Source organism: Fundulus heteroclitus, chromosome 17 (genome assembly GCF_011125445.2).
Source record: "Fundulus heteroclitus isolate FHET01 chromosome 17, MU-UCD_Fhet_4.1, whole genome shotgun sequence".
NCBI classification, from domain to species: Eukaryota; Metazoa; Chordata; class Actinopteri; order Cyprinodontiformes; family Fundulidae; genus Fundulus; species Fundulus heteroclitus.
The window spans coordinates 20,095-39,003 of NC_046377.1; the positions used below are offsets into that span (position 1 = coordinate 20,095).

The 18,909-nt window shown below is 44.4% G+C and overlaps 2 protein-coding genes across 4 annotated transcripts in view; one reads left to right on the forward strand and one right to left on the reverse strand.

The window, feature by feature from the left end:
- The first annotated feature begins 3,100 nt into the window (after positions 1–3,100).
- On the forward strand, positions 3,101–17,689 carry cep83 (centrosomal protein 83). 2 transcript variants are annotated; one of them, XM_021310008.2, is made up of 17 exons: positions 3,101–3,222; positions 3,900–4,098; positions 4,192–4,396; positions 4,896–5,046; positions 5,149–5,241; positions 6,590–6,721; positions 6,807–7,058; positions 7,199–7,330; positions 7,424–7,538; positions 12,458–12,602; positions 12,689–12,838; positions 13,045–13,120; positions 13,194–13,351; positions 13,438–13,567; positions 13,681–13,784; positions 13,860–14,046; positions 16,781–17,689. In XM_021310008.2, exons 3-17 carry the CDS (start codon positions 4,197–4,199, stop codon positions 16,904–16,906), a joined length of 2,151 nt encoding a protein of 716 aa, XP_021165683.2. In that variant the 5' UTR covers positions 3,101–3,222; positions 3,900–4,098; positions 4,192–4,196; the 3' UTR covers positions 16,907–17,689. The 2 variants fall into 2 exon arrangements, with proteins under 2 accessions (XP_021165683.2, XP_021165684.2); XM_021310009.2 differs by having other exon boundaries at positions 13,197–13,351.
- Positions 17,306–18,909, reverse strand: part of plxnc1 (plexin C1) — a gene marked incomplete at its 5' end in the record, with an annotated part of 32,724 nt that continues 31,120 nt past the window's right edge. For both annotated transcript variants that reach the window (XM_036149072.1, XM_036149071.1), the window contains 1 exon segment: positions 17,306–18,102. In XM_036149072.1, the coding sequence (XP_036004965.1) occupies positions 17,998–18,102 (105 nt within the window).

Here is an 18,909-nt window from a genome sequence, read left to right on the forward strand (position 1 = left end):
ACTAAACCCAGTTTTAGACTCCTGTAAAATCTGGCTGTATTTATTAGAGTACAAAGGTTATATTCTGGTTCTCGCCGGTTCAAAACCTTTAGTGTGTGATTTCTCATTCGAACACTGCATGGTACGTCTAATGTATGCATGAGCTTAGTTGGGTGGATTTTAGATTTTCAAATAAAACTAATGTTGCCTTACATTTAGCCGTAAACTGCGCAACGATATTAGTCCAATAAAACTGTAAAAGGGCTTGTATTTTAAGGCTGACCCGGCCCCAGATTGTAGGGGCCGAGGGAGAATATAAGCTGGGGCCCTAATTCCAGTTCACATTATTTATTTAAACATCATGCAGAAATAACATGACATGACTTGGTAAAGTTGGAAAAGAGGGACTAGTGGTTATCAATTGCTTGATATGTAGTGGTAATGATGACTATCAAAAAATACATTTTTATAACTGTATTTTTATAACTCCAAGCTCCAATAAATTACAAAAATGTATTTAGAGAATTTATTTTTTGTCTTTCATGCAATCTTCAAAAAAAAGGGCGAGAATAAATGTAATTAAATGTTTCTTGATCCATAGTCTAGGTGAGAAGTCAGGTTCACTTGGCGCCCCCTGCTGGCCTGGAGGATGCAAACAGCAGCTCGGATCGTTTGTGCCCTGAGCTGGCCCTGTTTCCATCCATCAGCCCTGGCTGTGCCATTGTTATTTGCATAAAGGGTGTGTGTGCCGGGTGCGCTGCAAAAAACAGAAGTAATTTTTTTTTTAGTCGTTGGTGACAGTTTACTTCTAAGAGAACCTCGGACAAAAAGGAACTGCCGGGAATGGCATAAGGTTTCAAAGACGCTGCTTCCTGCCAGGACACCTGAAATACAGGCTCTTTTACACTGCTGTGGTTGATATCGCTGATGCTGTTTTACTCGCAGGGAAAAATAAGCTTCTGATTATAACGCTGTTCTTGTTTTCTGTATATGAATTGTATAGTAGTTTATTACAAAAAATAGTTTTCTTAATTTTTTTTTTTTTTGTCAGCAACTTTATTACAAAATATCCAACTTTCTAAAAGTGTCTGCTCATTTCGGAGTCATCCATTAACTTACAAGTCTGTTTAATTCGGTTTCTCAAGTTTGAAGCACGATGAGAGGGTCGGAGAATACAGTTTTACAGTGATGAGAGACAAAGATGGAGTTCCATATATTCCTCAGAAAAACAGCAGTGTGCAGCGTTGTGACTTATCTGAAGTTGTTTTGAAGCGGCCTCCGACTAAAGCCTCTGCCCACACGGCTGTACCTTCTCAGCAGGATCCTATCATCTGGTTTAGTCCAGGTGGCTGGTTTAAATGGTTTACAAGCACCTCTGATAGTTTCTAATGTAAACCACCACTGGTACTGTACAAAAACCCTGTTTGTGAACATTACCATTTATTGTTTGAAGGCATTAAATGGAAATACATCATTAATTTGTATTGCTAAGGGTTGTTAGCATCACAACCAATAGCAAATGACTAGCTGTTGGTCTTCCACTGGCCTGAGCATTAATTAGGGTTTTTACAAGGTCACTGCAATATGCCGTCTGTTAGGGGAACTATTCTCCCAATAACTTTGCCTTATTGGGAGAAACCTAACTTACTTAAGATTCATTGGGTTTGCTTTTCAAAAACTGTATTTTTACTGTGTGTTTATAGGCGAGGTGTATTAGCTGGTCTATAAACTGACATTCCTTCATTGACATCAGAGGAGTTCAGTATTGTTGGAGGGGGCCTTTCTTTGCTGTCTCCATGTTATGACGCTGCTGCTGAGTTGTCTGCAGAGGAAAATGTTTGCGTCTCCAAAGTGGTTCCCCTCCTGAAAATGTTGGAGCAAAGCTTTCAGGAGGAAATGACAAAACCAGCACCAGCTGCTGCCTTAGAAGTCGGAGACAACCTCATCAGGCAACTACGGGAAAAACATTGTGTTTTGGAGACGACGAGCATCCTATCCCTATCCTCCTCGACTTTAGATTCAAATGTTTTTTATTTATTTTTTAGCCAGACTAAACCTATAGACGCAATTAAGAGAAAGACCAGAGTTTTGCACCATGATGCGTTCTATACAGAGCTCAGAGAAAATCTCCCAGGCTTCCACCACTCATGAAATCACTGGAGGTGGTTTCATTTTGAGATCACTTATTCCTGTTTGAACACTTGCTCTGATGATCTGCTGTTTTCTCTTAGGTAGCCAAACTGTGGCATTCTTTTGGACACTATAGTGTAGGGGAGGCAAGAAAACAAGCTAAATGTAATTTCAGATCTCAGAGCCCAATATTAGCAGAATGGAAAATCCACTGGAGCACTGGGAGAGGCAAAACTGCTGTAATCGACTTGACGCAAACGTGCACTTGCGTTTTTGTGCATGCCAGCATCTTCAATGCCCTGTGAACTGGTGTTTTCAAAGGCCTGAAAAATAGTGTTAGAAAATGACTATTAAAACCAAAAACTGTTCATTTCTGAATAAAATCTCCAGTTTTGCAAATCAAGTTGCACAAACACTTTCACTGCATGTCTGCTTAAGCCCATGGCATTTTATTAAAGTGGCAGACAAACAGCCTTCCATATATAGGATTGTGCTTTTCTCTGAAAATGTACACACAGAACATTTTCAAAAATAGTTTATTATACACATGTGATAATCATAAGATACTTTAATGGTTATTACTAATTAATGATCATTTCCAAGGGCCCTAAAGGATAAAAATACAGGTGAGCATCACAGATAATATTGCTGACTGTGATTATGCACTCTGCACTTTGAGAAATGAACCCTTTGCTCAAGCAGTTGGCTCAGGTGGTTCAATGCCTCATGAGGCCTCATCCCACCATCACTGGTGGATAGCAGTCAACAGTTGTGCATGACTGTTGTGGTTAGAAACAAGAAATTATTTTTTCTTTTATTGGTTAAGGCATTTATATTCAAATTTAAATATATACAGCTAAGCATCTATCTATCTATCTATCTATCTATCTATCTATCTATATATATATATATATATATATATATATATATATATATATATATATATATATATATCTATATCAATGAAAACAAGCGTTCACAGGACGAAAGAAATCAAAATAAACAGGAAACAAACGGACCACCGGAGTTTCCCATGATTCAATGGTTTGTAGTTACCGGGCAGCTGGCTAGCTAACTAGCAAACTTCAAAGTAGTGGGGTCTCGATGCCAGAGGTAGGTTGTTTTGTTGTATTAGCAGTTTAAACATATGAAAGAATAGGTCGTGTTTACAATATCGTCTATGCACAAGTTTGTGATAACCTTCTTAACCCCAAAGTCAGTCCTTAGCGTAAATCCTGTTAGCATAGTTAGCTAGTACTCACAGCTAGCCTACTGGGAACAATTCGGCTCGCCGCCTTAAAATGTTGCAGTCACGAATGTTGTGCTTAACAACACATTCAGGATTCAGTGACTTTATTTTTTTCTTTTATGCAACTACTTTGTTATAAGAAACAAGCAAAGGCACTTGGTGTCCGATAATGGATACAGTTAGCGTATAAGTCCTCGGGGCGCGACATTCAAATCCATCAGTGGACACTACAGCGCTAACCTTCAGTGGAGTGTCATTAGGCTCCCTGCATATAGTTATTTTTTTCTCTCCGCTTGAGGCATTAATTATATATCATGAAATGTTTGCAGTTTGAACAGCTGTGTTTCTCCAGCTTAAGAAACTTGTTATTGTTGCTTTCTGAATCACTGTTTTTTTTTTTTTTGCTCTGACTGTCAGATATGGTGGTTGTGTATAAGCATGTGTCTCATCTGTGTCTTTTCTACAAGTGGCCGTGATCAGGAGTAAAGTGCTACTGTGATCACAGCCTCTTGTATCCATCCTGTATCTCTTGTATCCATAGTGGAGGCGGCGCTGCCGGGGAGACGAGCTAACTAATCACTTGAGACTGATTCCCAGCTAAGCAGTGATTGGAACAAGTGGCTGCAGGGACTCCAAGCCACCATGGTTACTGACAACAAAGCACGGACCTATCTTTGCTCTCCATAAGCACTTAACACCTCCGCAAGTGGAGCTGAAGCCACATCGTTCACCATTAAACTGTAAAGTTTTTCTGCGCCCTGCACACGCAGAGACGGTGAGTTCTGCTGCTTGATTTTCATCTGGTTTTCTCTGCCTGCTTTGCTCCTGCGCAGGTGAGATGACCTCCGCTGCCGACCTCCAGGCGGCCCCTCTGGTCTCCGGCCTGGAACCGGGGATGGGGAGGTCCGCGGCCATGCTGGGGCTGTCGGCAGGGCTGGGCGGAGCAGAGATGGAGCTGCAGAAGATGCTGATTGACGAGAGGATCAAGTGTGAAAACCACAGGACCAACTACCAGACGCTGAAGGCAGACCACACCAGGTACTGAAGAGTAGAAAGTCGTTTTTTTGTTGTTGTAATTCAGCACCTTTTGATTATTTGCATGCTTCTCTGCGGAGGAGATGGTTGTCGCGATCTAAGTGCAACCGATGTTGATTTACAAGTTATGTTTACATCATTGCTAAAAGAATAAGGATGCTAGTGAAATGACCGGGAACATTCATGTTTTTTTGTGACTTAATACACCGATCAGATTGTTTACTGACCGATTTACCTGCAAATGTTTTATACCAAGGATCATAACATATAGAGATTTTTTTGTTGATCGGATTAAAGTTTAGAAACAAGTAGATCATGTAGGAATTAAAAAAGGTTCACACGGTTTTCATTTAATAAATAGAAGGAAAAAGGAGTCTCTTTACAATTAAGCTGCTGGTCGCCAGCCTAAAACAATCCGGGGAAAAACTGGTCCACTCTGAACTGACGATTTCATTTTGGGCATCGCCAATGGCGATTTTAACCGTCCGTTTCACGCGTGCAGCCTGCAGAACGAGTTCATGCGGGTGCAGGGGGAAGTGAGGCGCCTGCTGAGTGAAAAGCAGTCGGAGCAGGAGAAGCTGCAGCTGCTGCTGGCTGAGCTGCGAGGAGAGCTGCTGGACAAAACCAGGGAGCTGGAGGAGCTGCGGCTGCAGGTGCGTTTATACGGGCGAGGAGAAGCAGTTGGGATTTTATTTTATTTTTGATTGAAGCTGACATCCTTTCTTTGGGTTTCCCCCTGCGTGCGACGGGAGCAGGTGATGACCCCTCAGCGGCTTGAGCTACTCAGAGCTCAGGTGCAGCAGGAGATGGAGGCTCCAGTGAGAGAGAGGTTCAACAAGCTTGAGGAGGTGAGCAGGAAGTCAACAAATGGGGATTTCTGGACGAGCCTTTGAATCATTTGTAAAAACATGTCGTTATAAAAAGGATGCCTAACAGTTTCTTAGAGTCCTAATAATCAAAATGATGCAGTTTTTCCTTTCACTCTCAAGGAAGAAATAAGTCATAATCCCTCTGCTCCCCCCTGCTTTATTACAGAAATCTGAGAACGTAAAATACTAATTCTCTGCAGTTTGGTCCCGGGTGTCGTACCAGCTACTCTGGGAAAGATAAACCATCTTAGATCAGTTCTTTTTAAATGCACACAATATTTTCAAGGTGTTTTCTCATTATTATGAATTTGGTGCATGGCTGTTGCTCTAATTTCGCTATGTAGATGTGTAGGATTTGTGATGAACTTGAGAAAAGGGTGTGAATGACTCACTAGGGCTGGGCGATATGGATTAAAAAATTAATCTCCGATTTTATCATACCAAATCCGATTAATCGATTTTTTTCCCCTCCTTTTTGTTTCATGAAAAGAAATTAAAGAAATTATTTTAAAACCTTGCTTTTTATGTCAAGCATTTTGTCAGGGAGTTGACCTGGGTTCAAAGTGCAACTAACAACAAGCTGTGAAACATGCAAAACAAGATGGTAGCCGTGTCATTATAAACAATGAAAATATAACAAAACATTTGCTGCTAGTGGTATTACACATTGAGCTAAGAACAGGCTTCACTGCACTTGTGAACTTCAAACTAAGTTAAAAAAAAAAGTAAATAAGTAAATGAAGTACCTCGTATTATGGTAAAAAAAAGTTTCCACTTAACAATATTTCGACAATACATTTGCCTAAACATATATTCAGCATCACATGCTGTTCTCTTCATGGGAACCCAATGAGTGTATTGGCAAAATGAAATCCAGATTTTCCAAAAATGAAATCTTAAAGAATTGTAAATTCTAATTAATCGATTAAATCGATTTATCGCCCAGCCCTATGACTGACTGTGGTGTAAAGCGCCTTGGGGTTCGTCGGACTAGTTAAAGTGCTGTACTAGTACAAGCCTTTTCCCAGGAACTTGATAATAGCATCTCTGGGCACTATTTATGCTGTTAAATAAAACCTGAATTGAATTGTTCCCTGCAGGAAACGATGGATTCAAGCATATGAATGATGCACTTAGTTAAATAAATCCCTCTCAGTTCTCGCCAGTGGCTTCAGCCTTTAAAGCTAAAGCACCCCCGCCAACATTAGCATTAAGTGGCTGTCTCCAATCATTTAAAGAGCCTTTTGTCGTATTGTGGGCTTGATTGCGTCTTCTCCTCTGCTATCTCGTCGATCGGCGATCCTGCGTCCTGGTGACCGGCCTGTAGGAGACGGAGAGGTATCGCTCGGAGTACAACAAGCTGCGCTACGAGTTCACCTTCATCAAGTCCCAGTGCGAACACCAGAGGGAGGAGCACGCCCGCGTTCTGGAGGAGAGGAGGATCCGCTACGAGGCGGAGGTGGGTGGTTCTGTTGGGGTCGGGATGGTTGGCCGGGGTCGTGGCGACGAGCCGCGGGTAAACTAGTCCGCCGCTCTGTTGCCAGGTGTCTCGACTGGAGAAGGACAGAGAGGAGCTGGTGGCTCAGTACCAGGGTTCAGACGCTCTGCGCGATGGGAAGCGGGTGGAGGCCCTGCTCAGAGAGAAGGCCCAGCTCCACCAGAGGCTCAAAGGCCTGGAGGCAGAGGTGGCTGAGCTGCGGGCCCAGAGGGAAAACTCCGGGCAGCAGGCGGAGAGCGTGCAGCGGGTCCAGATCAGACAGCTGACGGAGTTCCAGGCTGCAGTGAAGTCGCTCGAGGTGAGGCGCCGCCTCCTTGATCGTCCACCTGGACGTTCTCTGCCCGCTCCGCCCGGGCCGAGCACGTTCGGTTCCCTGCGGTCGCTCTGCCGTAAAACCACGTTTTCTGCGTTGCCGGACCCGATCGGCCGCCGCAACAGGCGGAGCGTCAGTCGCTGCGGCAGCAGCTGGAGAGGATGGAGAGCGAGCTTCGCCAGAGCCACGAGCAGAACGGCCAACTGACCGGGCGGCTGCACAAGGCCGAGAGAGAAGCCAGCGCGCTGAGCTCCCAGGTACGCTGCTCACCCTCCATGTCTGAGGTCTCCTCAGCGCTCCTAGAAATCAGTTCTGTCACTCAGTAAGCGTGTCATACTGACTGTTTTCAGATTGAAAGCCTGAAGCATTCCCATAAGCTGGAGATGGCCAGTGTCAGACTGGAGTGTGCTCGCTCTAAAGGCGAGATGGAGCGGGAGAGGGACACGCTGCAGGGCCAGGCGGACGGTACGCACCCCCGCTTCACACACATGAACACACATGCCGTGCCCCGCACAGTAAACCCGATCCCTTTCATTTGGATTTAGTGTGATAGAGCAACACAGAGGCATTTATGCATGTGAAGTGGGAGGAGCCTGATGCTCTGGTTTTCAGAGTATGCCATAAACTTACATTAAGTTTGACCGAGTCTCAACTGCCGGCCCCCGGGCCACTCCCGGAAGGCAGAGCCCTTCTTTTGGGCCCGCAGCTTAATGTCAAAAATGTAGGATCCTTTTTTAAAAGTCTATAATATTAGTGTTGCGCAGTTAAAACAGCAATTTTCTCAGATTTAAATATTTAAAAACGATTGTATTAAAAATGTGTATTTTAAAGATGCAACCTAATGTCCAAGGAAGAGCACGGCAAAGAAGAAATAGACTAACTAGTAGTAGTAGAAGAAGAAGAAACCAAAGCTGGCGCTCAGCAAAGCTAAAAGAAAAGTAGACGACCAACACAGATTATTTCTGGTGTTGTGGTGTTTCTGTTGAGTCAGCGTTCATTTAACCCTTGCCTTAGGAGGTCAGTGGGCTGCCTCTGCGGCGCCCGGGGACAGTTCTGAGGCTGAAGGTCTTGCTCGGGGACCCAGAGTGGCGGTCTGCGGGGTTCGGGCCAGGTACCTGCAGCTTCCTCAGAACGCACACACGCTGCTGTAACCACCAGGCCACCGCTTCCCCCAAGAGAAAGTTACTGAAAGTTTTTTAAAGATTGCACGTCGGGAGTTGCTGATATTGTCAGATGAGCTCAGTTAACCTCAGCAAACACTGTGGCACAACCTTTCTGAACAATTGCGTGACAAAGCCTGAGGTTTCACTTCGTGCTTGGTGGGGCTGGATGGTAGCACTGACAGACAGGCGTTAACGACACTTTTTTTTTTTGGTGAGTTTCCATAGGGCCGCACCACAGCTCTACTTACGCTGCTGTGCGCCGGGATTGAGCGCCTTGCTTTGCCAGGGAACAGACCAAGGTGTGATATTTAGTTTGTTTGTTTATTCCAAGACAGTACTAAAAAATATTGTATATTCTGTATTACGTTATATGTAGATAATAATGTACAAGAGAGAAGAAAGAAAAATAGTGTGATGAAGACAAACTTATTCAGCTCCCACCTCCAATTCCTGTTGCGTAATAAATCATATGATTGCTGCCATTTGCAGCTTTGCAAGACATTTTTAGTGTCAAATCAACATAGCAATTTACAGCCATAACAATATACATAAAATAACAACATATGCAAATATATTATAGCCACAGATATACATTAGAATTCCTTACACACAATTTGAGAGAGAGAGAGAGAGAGAGAGAGAGAGAGAGAGAGAGAGAGAGAGGAGAGGAGAGAGAGAGAGAGAGAGAGAGAGAGAGAGAGAGAGAGAGAGAGAGAGATAGGAGATAGAAGAGTAGAGAGAGAGAGAGAGAGAGAGAGAGAGAGAGAGAGAGAGAGACCCACTCGATCGATTGATTTCAGGAAATGCAAAGTAGTTGCATCTAGTGATGGGTCCGGCAACACCGATGCGTCGGCGCATGTGTCGGTCTCATAGAGCGAAACCCGTGTCGATGTGTGTATTGCTACGGAAAAGTCACGTGACCGATACAGCACCTGTTTCGAACTGACTGACGCGCCAAACTGTTTCTGTTCCCTCTAAGCTGCACGCGTGTGCATTCGCGCACAGCAGCGCGCACAGCTAAGCTATGCTGTGCAGTAAATAAAATCCAAGCTGAACTGTAAACAAAATAACGGTTAATAATGGTTCATTTTTAACCATTTTGCAACTCTGGTGTGATGGTGTTGTACCACAGTCTCGCTCTGTGAGCGCCAGGTGCTGATCGGAGCGCACCACTGATGGATGGGTTCTGCAACGCTTTTTTTGGTTGGGCGGGTTGCGCTGTGCGTCTTTGTTCTGAGCGTCGTTTCAGAAAAAAACGGCTGATCTACACTGAGTAGAAAGTTGCTACTCTGAGTAGTTTTTCCTCCCTTTGTCATACTCAGCATGTCCGATTTCAGAACAGATGATATCAGTCAGGTAACTAAACACAGCGCCCGATCAACCATTTGTAAAAAAATAAAAAGCCAGTCCACAAGCATCCTCCTTCACATTATTTATTGACTGTATCTAAAAAAAATCAAATATATGTTTAATTCAAATGAAAATATAAAATAATACAATGCAACATACAATGATTTAAATTGTATTGTGTATACTTGGTCATCAAATCAGTGTCAGTTAACTCTGTCAACCAGGTTGCCTGTAGTGATTTTTAAGGTCCAGCAGGTGTCAGTATTCAGTGACACAGTATCGGCACAGAGTTGCAATGTGTCGAAACGTTTCATGACGCCTCATTGACCCATCACTAGTTGCATCTATTGTTTGCATGCATCAGCAAAAATTTACATCTGCTTGAGTTTGTTTGTGTTTCCAAGGTTTAAATAGGGTAAGAAGTTTGTTTTGTTTGTTTGTTTTTTTCACTAAAACTAGTATTTATTTTTCATCTTATTTCCAGCCGTAGAGGCACTAAGAAGTGGTGCAAAACATTGAGCACTCAGGCGTTCAGGGTTAGTTCCTTGCTCGTTTCAAGGTTTAAATATGTTGTTCAAGAGTGACAAAAACATTGGAGCTGTTGTGTAAAAGGAAATGCTGAAAATAAAGATGCAGTAAAAGTAGCGGAAGGCAGAGATATGGTGAGGATTGTTTCAGTTCAGGGAAACAAAGTTGAGTCCAAGAAAAGCTCTTAGCATGAGCAGCCTCTTGCTTACATGAAGAGAAATAGCTGCCTGGTTATTTTTGTCACAGTTCTGCTACCAATCTATTTAGGTGTAGTTTTATTCAAAATCGTCCTTTAGTCCTTTGACCACGAGGAGAACATTGCTGCTATAAAACACTATATTACGGTCCTTTTTATTCTTTGTTTCAGAACAATTTGTGCGTCTGTGAAGAGAAATGTTCCGGTTTTACTACAAAATGTGAGATTAAAGTTAGGCTTTGGCCGGGCCGTTCTAATCCACTTTGATCTAGGACTGTGTTAAAAAAAATCTTATTTCCAATTCTAAATCAATTCTCATATTAATTCCTAAAAATCGATTCATATACTGTATTTTTCGGACTGTAAGATGCACTTAAAATCCTTAAATTTCTCCAAAATTGATGGTGCCCCTTACGATATGATTAACGTTGTGCTTACTGACTGATTGTATGTGGTACAATGAGCTCAACAATCTGTTAAAATGTGTAAGTATGAATTTGACAAGCAATGAATCCGCTCCGCTCAGTGGATATTTGGAGCATTACGGTACACTGTGTCACCTGATTGGACCCCTGAGCTGTCTACAAGACTGCCTGACTGTAATGTCTAGACTAGAAGTGCATTCATGTAAAGGCCCCCATATACTCACACATATAATCACACATTTTACCGTCTGTTCCACCGCTTCGTCCCGCTGGCAGAAAGTGGGAATTGTAGGAAGTTACCACAAGAAATGTAGGCAATGGTACGCTCAACTATGATGGGTAAAACGTCTGCACAGAGTCCGCACAGGTCACAGTACGCCCGAGTATGTGGAAGCCTTCAGGCAGCCCGCATCCAGAGTACCCGCTAGCAACAATAAACCTAGTGACTTAATTCAATATAAAAGTTAGGTTTATTTTGGCTTTATGTTAGAAACAGAGCAGTGTAGTCCAGCTACTCTGTCCTCCCAACAGAGACTGATGACTTTCTCAGGAGAGAGCTGTGTACATGAAGGGACGGAGTGATATTACACACTTGGGAAGAATATTTAGTGCGCCTTATAGTCCGAAAAATATGGTAACCAAAGATCGATTTTATAAGAAAGCATTTTCCACTGTGAACGTAAAAGGCATTTCCAGCTCACGCTCCATTCCAGGAGGTACATTTTTAATGTCATATTTTTAATAATGCACCAGGTTAGTGTCCAAATAGCAGCCGTAGAAATCTCTGGCGTCTCTGTTTTTTATCCTGGATCTGTTTGATCTGTGAAAACAATTGTCTCAACATTCAGGGAGAGGCTTTGGTCCTCATTAGCTACCGTCAGTTTATCAGTTTGCTGGTGCATGTTAATATCAGTAATAATATGCTGCATAACTACACAGTCATTTAATTCAGGTAACGGCTAAAAAAAAAAATCGTTTTAACACCATCAAAAAAGGATCAATTCTAAATCTTTAGAGTCGGAATCAAATCGATTCTTGAAATTTGAATCAACACCCAGCCCTACTTTGATTCCCCCATGTGGTCGACGTGTTTGGGGTTGATGTGTGGTCTCGGTCTCATCGGACCAGAGCACCTTCATCCATGTGTTTCTGTCCCCCACATGACTACAAATCACCCTCGTCATCAGTTGCTTTATAGCTCTCTCCTTGCCGCTCCTCCATGTTTGTGGAGTCCATGAAAAATGCTCCTTCCATAAGCCGGTTCCTCTAACTGAGCCGTAGATTCTTGCAGCTCCTCCAGAGTTACCACTGCCCTCCTGGCTGCTTCTTTAAATGATCCGCTCCTTTCCCAGCCTGCCAGGTTAGATCAAACCCCCACGGGTGGACTTGAGGCAGTGGCTTGCACTGGATGATGTTTCTAGGTGTCAGAATGGGGGATTTTACCAGATGCTCTAATATCCAGAGTGGTGCATTTTTTCCTTTGTGTTGATCTGTCTCATAAAATGCCAAGCCTTAAAGTTTGGGGCGGTCACGTGACTATCTGGGGAGTTTCTTTTGGAAGGAACTCTACGTTGTTGTTTCACAAAGGCTGATCTAGTCAAAGCCAAAGCATGAACTCCAGCTACATGTGTCACAAATAACCCACGTTTATATTTTCCAAGGCAGAAAACATTGTGTGTGTGCGTGTGTGTGTGTGTGTGTGTGTGTGTGTGTGTGTCTCAGGTCTCCAGGCGGACGTGGAGGTGCTGAAGGCCGCCCTGGAGCGAAACAAGGAGGCCCTGGTGGAGAAGGAGAGGGAGATAGTGAGGAAGGTGCAGTCGGCCCGAGAGGAGGAGTTCATCAAGTCGGCCACCTTACACGAGGAAAAGTGAGGCTCGCTTCCCGGGCTTTGCTGCTGCAGAATGACCGAACAACCCAGTCTGGGTTCCTGCGGCTCATGTTGGTTTCTTCCAGGCTGGAGTTGGAGAACCGCCTGGCCGTGTTGGAGCAGCAGAGGGCGCTGCAGGACGCGTCGGATCAGGCCATGAAGGAGGAGTGGGAGGAACGCTTCCGCAGCGCCCAGCAGGGAGAAGACTCGGCGCGCAGGGAGCTGCAGAACCTGAGGTCCGCTTTAGTCAGAGCGACAGGATCTGAGCTCACAGGTCCATGTTTCACATGTAGACGTCACTGTTTATTAAAGTCAGTTAGGCCCAAACAGTTCAGGTTCCTTCACCGCCCGCCTCCCGTTTATCACAGTTTGGTCTCAGCCAGCGCAGCACGCGTATTTATTTTACACGTCGCCTTAAAAAGTCCTGTTTTCTGCTTCTCAGAAGTAAACTGCAGCAGCAGAGTTCGCAGCTGGAGGAGCTGGAGAGACGGACGGCAGAGATTACCGACCTGCAGCAGGTAGCTTAGCAGCCTGCTGCAGAAAACAACACAAATCTTTGGTTTCTCCACTGAATATTGTGTCAAACAACAGCAGAACCAAGAGCTCGCTGCCCAGCTGGGGGCGCTGTCGCGCTCCGAGAGCGACCTGACGGACGCCAACCAGAGACTGCGAGAAACGGTGGACAGAGTGAGGGAGGAGCTGAGGGCGGCCCGCGGCCAGGCGGAGCGCAGCCAGCACCAGGCGGAGAGGTGGGGCCGCTGACTGCTTCTCTCATTTTCTCTAAGAGCTGCCGTCTGGTTCCTAACAGCGCTGAGCCCCGCCCTCTCTCCTCCAGGCTGGTGGAGGACCGGCGGCTGGAGTGGCTGGAGGAGAAACACAAGCTGCAGGAGCGAGAGGCCGAGCTGCAGCACAAATACTCTCAGGCCAAGGAGAAGCTGCAGAGGGCGGCGGTGGCCCAGAAGAAGGTCCTCCTGCTCCCTAAACTGTTTATTATCGGTGCAAATCAACAGCAGTTAACCTTTAGAATAATGTTTCAGATGCACAGAGGTTTGACGGAGCCCATGCTTGTGTTGTTTAGAGAAAACATCAGACAGAGAACAGAGAGAAGAAGCTGCAGGATAAGATCCAGCTGCTGGAGGCTAAGGTGGAGGAACTGCAGCTGGAAGCTGCCGCTGCTAAAAAGTGAATATCTCTCCCATCGTTGCCCAGTAGCTGCTCTGTCACACGTCACTCGTTAATATTCTGATATTCGTCCAGACGGTCCGCGTTCTCAGAGGAGCAGGCTCAACTAAAGAGGCGGCTGAAGGAGCTGCAGCGACGCCACAACGACTTCCGACGCCTGCTGCTCGGCGGCCAGGGTCCCTTCGGCGGAGGTCCTCCCCTCATGACCTCCTCGCTGTCCTTCCCCGTCCTCGGCTGCGAGGGGCCGCTATCCGCCGACCTGGTGAGCTTCACCGTTGGGAGAGCGCCCCGGGGGAGGGGGGGCTCTGCGGGCGGAGCTTTGAGGAGATGAAAGCCATGTTTGCACTCAGAGAGAAGCTGCCGCTGAATACAATCAGCTGTGGCTCCTGGAAAGAAACGTTCTTCAGCCCAGATGCTGATCCAAGCATATTTTTAAAATATTTGGGCAATGAAGGCATAGCTGATTTCAAGTTACCTCTGTTTAATCTGGGATAACCTAGGGCAGATTTTCTTAAATAAAGATTGTGCCAAAGGAGCCAAAACTAGATATGTACAAAACATTTACTTCAATGTTCATGTTGCCGTAAAAGATGAACGGGAAGAATCTAGAAAACTTGGTCAGGGAAACCAAAATCAGACGAGCAGGTCCTCTGGACAGGATCTTCTTTGTTGAAACGTTTAATCTCTTCTCCAAGAGACGACTTCAGACTGAGGAGTTTCAGGTGAAGTCAGCCTTTTTAGCTGCACCTTCACACAGTGGATCAACAAGTTTAACGGTAACAATCAAAACTAGTTGCTCACATACAAACAAGGACCATCCGCTCAGCAACCCGTCATCTAGTCCTCCGAGGGCCGAGTCAGGCTCGCGTGTGACTAGGCCTGTCACGATAACAAATTTTTCTGAATGATTAATTGTCTCAAAAATTATTGCGATAAACGGTAATATTGTTCGAAGACCTTTTTGCACTGATTTAATGGAAATTACTTAATAATGTCTGCGATTTCCTGCCAAAGATAAACACACTTTACACTGGAACTGGTTAACAAAATAAAACGAGAAATAAAAATCAAATGGACTCTCAGTCTCTGTTAACTAAAAATACACTTGAATAAAAACTTAACACAAGATAAAACCATGGTGGAAATAAAAACTACATTCAACCAAAAGAGTACAGATAATGAAGTCTGTATATCATTAGATTTTAAAAAAGATAGGCAAAACTGCCATTTTATAAAAAAAAATGCAAAGTAACAAAAGCAGATTCTTAAATAAGACTAGATGCCTCAACAATCTTTAAGCAGATCTGTAACTACTTTAGTCAGACAGATTCCGAGCAGGAGTAGCAATGTGTCCAGCTGTACCAAACGTTCTCTCTGAACTGGTGCTTGTTGCACAAATACACATGTATTTTTTGGCCAAGTTTGCCATCAAAGGATTCTTTGATTGTCACACCACCACATCAAGAGAGCACAAGAGGCATCGATAGCATCTTCTTGAAGGAACTTTGTCAGTTCTGCATCAGCCTGTTCTCTTTTTGGATATGTAGCCTGTGTCTGAACTGTCCAGTCTGCAGCTATATAGTGAATGGTCAAGCTCATATAAGGGGGTGTCATATTTCAACTTGACCACATATCCGACGTAGCAGAGTAAAATGAAATGTTTTGTATCTCCTTCAGTATGTCCTCTTTAATACTGCTGTACATTTGTGGAATTGCCGCTTGTGATATGTATGTTTTCCTAGGGAGTTCATACTGTATCAAATGCACTGCAAAAGCAGAACTAAAAATAAGTAATATTTTCTTAAAATTAGTGTATCTGTCCTTAATTTGAGAAGGTAAATAAGATGATCTGCCAATGGAATAAGATTTTTGCACTTAAAATAGGAACAACTCATCTTCATCATCTTATTTCAAGTGCAGGATGTCTAATTATCTTATTTTAGGGGTCAAAATGCTCATTTCATTGGCAGATAATTGTATATACATGCTCAAATCTAGGACAAAAACACAAATTTTAAGAACATTTTACTTATTTTTAGATCCGTTTTTGCAGTGTGTCTGCAACATTTTTCGAAATGCCGGCTTTTCTACAATATTAAATAGGAGCATCTCTTTAGCAATTAAATGAACTACGCTGTCTGTGAGCGCGCGCCACTTTGCGCCGTCCTTTTTGTATGCTGCCTGTTGCTTAATTGCTTCAGTGATGGACTGTCGCGAATCTGAAGACGCCGACGGGCCACCGCTTGTACTTTTTGTCCCCAGCTGGAGAAATTTTGCTGGGTGGTTGTGCTTTAGGTGCATGTGTAGGTTTGTTGTATGGCTGCTTTTAGCTGCTACTGTTTTATGACAAATGCGACATACTGGCTCGCATAGGTTTAGCGGTTCGCCTCAGTCATTTGATTTGAATTCGAAATACTCCCACACTGCGGCCGTTGCGTTCGGCTTTGAAACCAGTTATATTTCGAGCTTTCCCGCCAACATAAGATGTGCTTTTTTTTACCTCGCTAACTCCTCTAAATCCTCACGGGGCTCTAAAGCTGCAGAAGGACAAAATGATGTGCGCTGACTACCTGATGCGATAGTCCACTCCTCCTCCCTCCTCATTTTTCCCTTCCTAAAAGAAATTAGGAAGGGGAGGGGTCAGTGGATAGCACCGGAGTTAAGCCTTTTCATCCAGCGTCATCAATAGAAACAGAAAAACACAGGCAGAGACGATATAGACGATAAATTAAATGACGCAGATAGTTTTTATTTATCGTGCGATTAATTGATTTATTGATTATCGTGACAGGCCTACGTGTGACCAACCAGATGTGACCGTCACCGTTTAACTTGTTGATCCACCGCTGCTAAAAAGGCTGAGTTCCTTTGAAAGCTGCTCCGCTGCACTGCAGGATGTTTAAGCATTACTCAGATTTAGCCTGGTTTTAAACACTGAGCGTGGGAGCAGAGTACGGTTTGTTGCTGCAGACCTGATGCGTGTGTCTGTTCTGCAGGAGGGGGAGTTCTCCGTGCTGCGCAGGAGGCTGGAGAGTCTGGAAAGTGCTCAGCAGCAGCAGCTGGAGGAGCTGGGCTCGCTGGTGCAGAAGGACCGCGATGCTACTGCCACACCTGACCCCTGACCCCTGACCTGCTCGCTTTGTCAAGCAGTCGCAATCCGATGGTGCTTTTTAAAAGTCAGTTGGATCACAAACTGTATAGAAGAGTGGAACCACGCCTGCTTGTGGTGTAAAAGTCCTCTCCACCTTAAAGCAAGCAGACTTTCTCAGGATTCAATCTTGGATTGAAACACTTGTTTACACTTGCTCTGAGCCAGGGGTTAGCAACCGCTATAAAAAAAAAAAATACAGGATACATTGGGGAAAAAGTTCAAATTTACCTTTTTGATCAATTAGGATTGGTTCAAAGTTAAGTTAAAGAACAACAATTTTATTTCTGTGGTAAAACAGGAAATTTTACTTTTATTATAAGGAAATAAATGTTCTTAAAAGGAACGTTCTAGATTAAAACAAACTACATTGTTTGATGTAATGACAAAATAAACCAGCATTTATTTTCCGTTGTGCCATTCAGGGCCACCCTGGTGTGTAAATTCCAGAAAACCCCCAGAAACTCTCCTCAGATCAGCATTTCTGGCTGCTGTTGTCCACAGCCCTGCTCAGGGCTTCAAAGGCCCGGGCTGCCGGCCCCTGGTCTGAGCCATGGAGGAAAGCATTTCTATGACGGTGTTGACAAAAAAGGCACTACACCACCGCAAGTTGCACAGGAAATGTACAGATTATTTTTACTCTCATAACGACTCAGGTATCGGTCTGCTTTGTGACTCATCTGTGTCTTCTTTGGGCCATTTTGGATACTAGTGTGTGATATTTAATGCTACTGTTTATTAAAGCTTATGAGATGAAGATGTGCTGGTGGTTTCCGTTCACTTATGCAGTCTCCTTAACTGCTCAAAGCTCCCAGAGTTTAATTTCCACCTAAAGTCAGAGGCATTAGAGCAGAAAAACCCAGCAGAAGTCTGTGGTAGCCACTATAATTCCCTGATTATCGTCTACGTGGTCGTCGTCGGGTCTTCTGATCTCTGGAACAGTGTTTCAGTTCTGAAGGAGGTGAGAAGCGTAGCCACTTCAGCGACGCTCATGGCAGATTTGGAAGACGTCTCCTCCCCTCCTGTTGTACATTCATTTGGTTTAAGGTCGGCGACGCGTACAGCTCAGTTCCAGGAGCAGCTCTTCATTCCGTCAAACAAGTTTTTCACGTGCTGCAGCTGCTCCGTCAGCTCGGCGGGGGCGCCGCTGCTGGCCAGCTTCTCCTTGACCTGTGCAAAGTCCAGACAGATGTTAGAAAAACGTTTTCCTAAATCGGCCCAAAGGTCAGCGGCATCTGCTAAAACAGATCATGGCGTCTGTTTATGGAGCTTATCTGTTATGGGGGGAAAAAAATCCTGTTTAAATCTTCTTTTGGAAACAACCGGATCGTTCTGGAAAGCTGATAAGAAAGCTTGGCACCAGACCGCTTTCTGAAAGTCCTGCTCTGTAGAACAGAACAGGAAACAGCAGGCCGGAGTTGAGCAAAAGAAGCGCGACTCATTTCCTTTATGCAGCATTTCATCCGTTTCGCAAGTAAAGCGCCTCTTACTGCTGCAGCTTTCTACATGTGGGATCAATTTTCCTGTGTGGAAACGGCAGAAGACGGACCACACAGCATTCACAGGGGGAAACCATCGCTGTATCTCTAATGAGTTCAGATTCTCTCTCCTTTCTCATTTGACTCCATCTTTCTGGGAAGAAGATGCCTCAGATTAACTGTAAGTCAGCAGGGTTTCCTGTTCTACATTAGGCGGTGGCTTTGTGAGCTAAAAGTGTCCCAGTTAAGATTTGGCTTCAGAATAAAATCAGATGGGGAGATATGTAATCATGGATAGAGCAAAAAGCTCCATTAGTGTGTCTGATTCCCCCCTCAGCTACCAGTCTATCTGTTCTGCTGTTGATGCCCAGAAAGGATCAATTCTAATAGCCTGTCATAGTGGGAGCTCGTCTATAGGGGGCACTAGAGTGTCACCCCCGTCAAAACTGCTGGGGAAAAAAGTGTAGACAAACTAAAAAGTAATTATCACCGCTTTCTC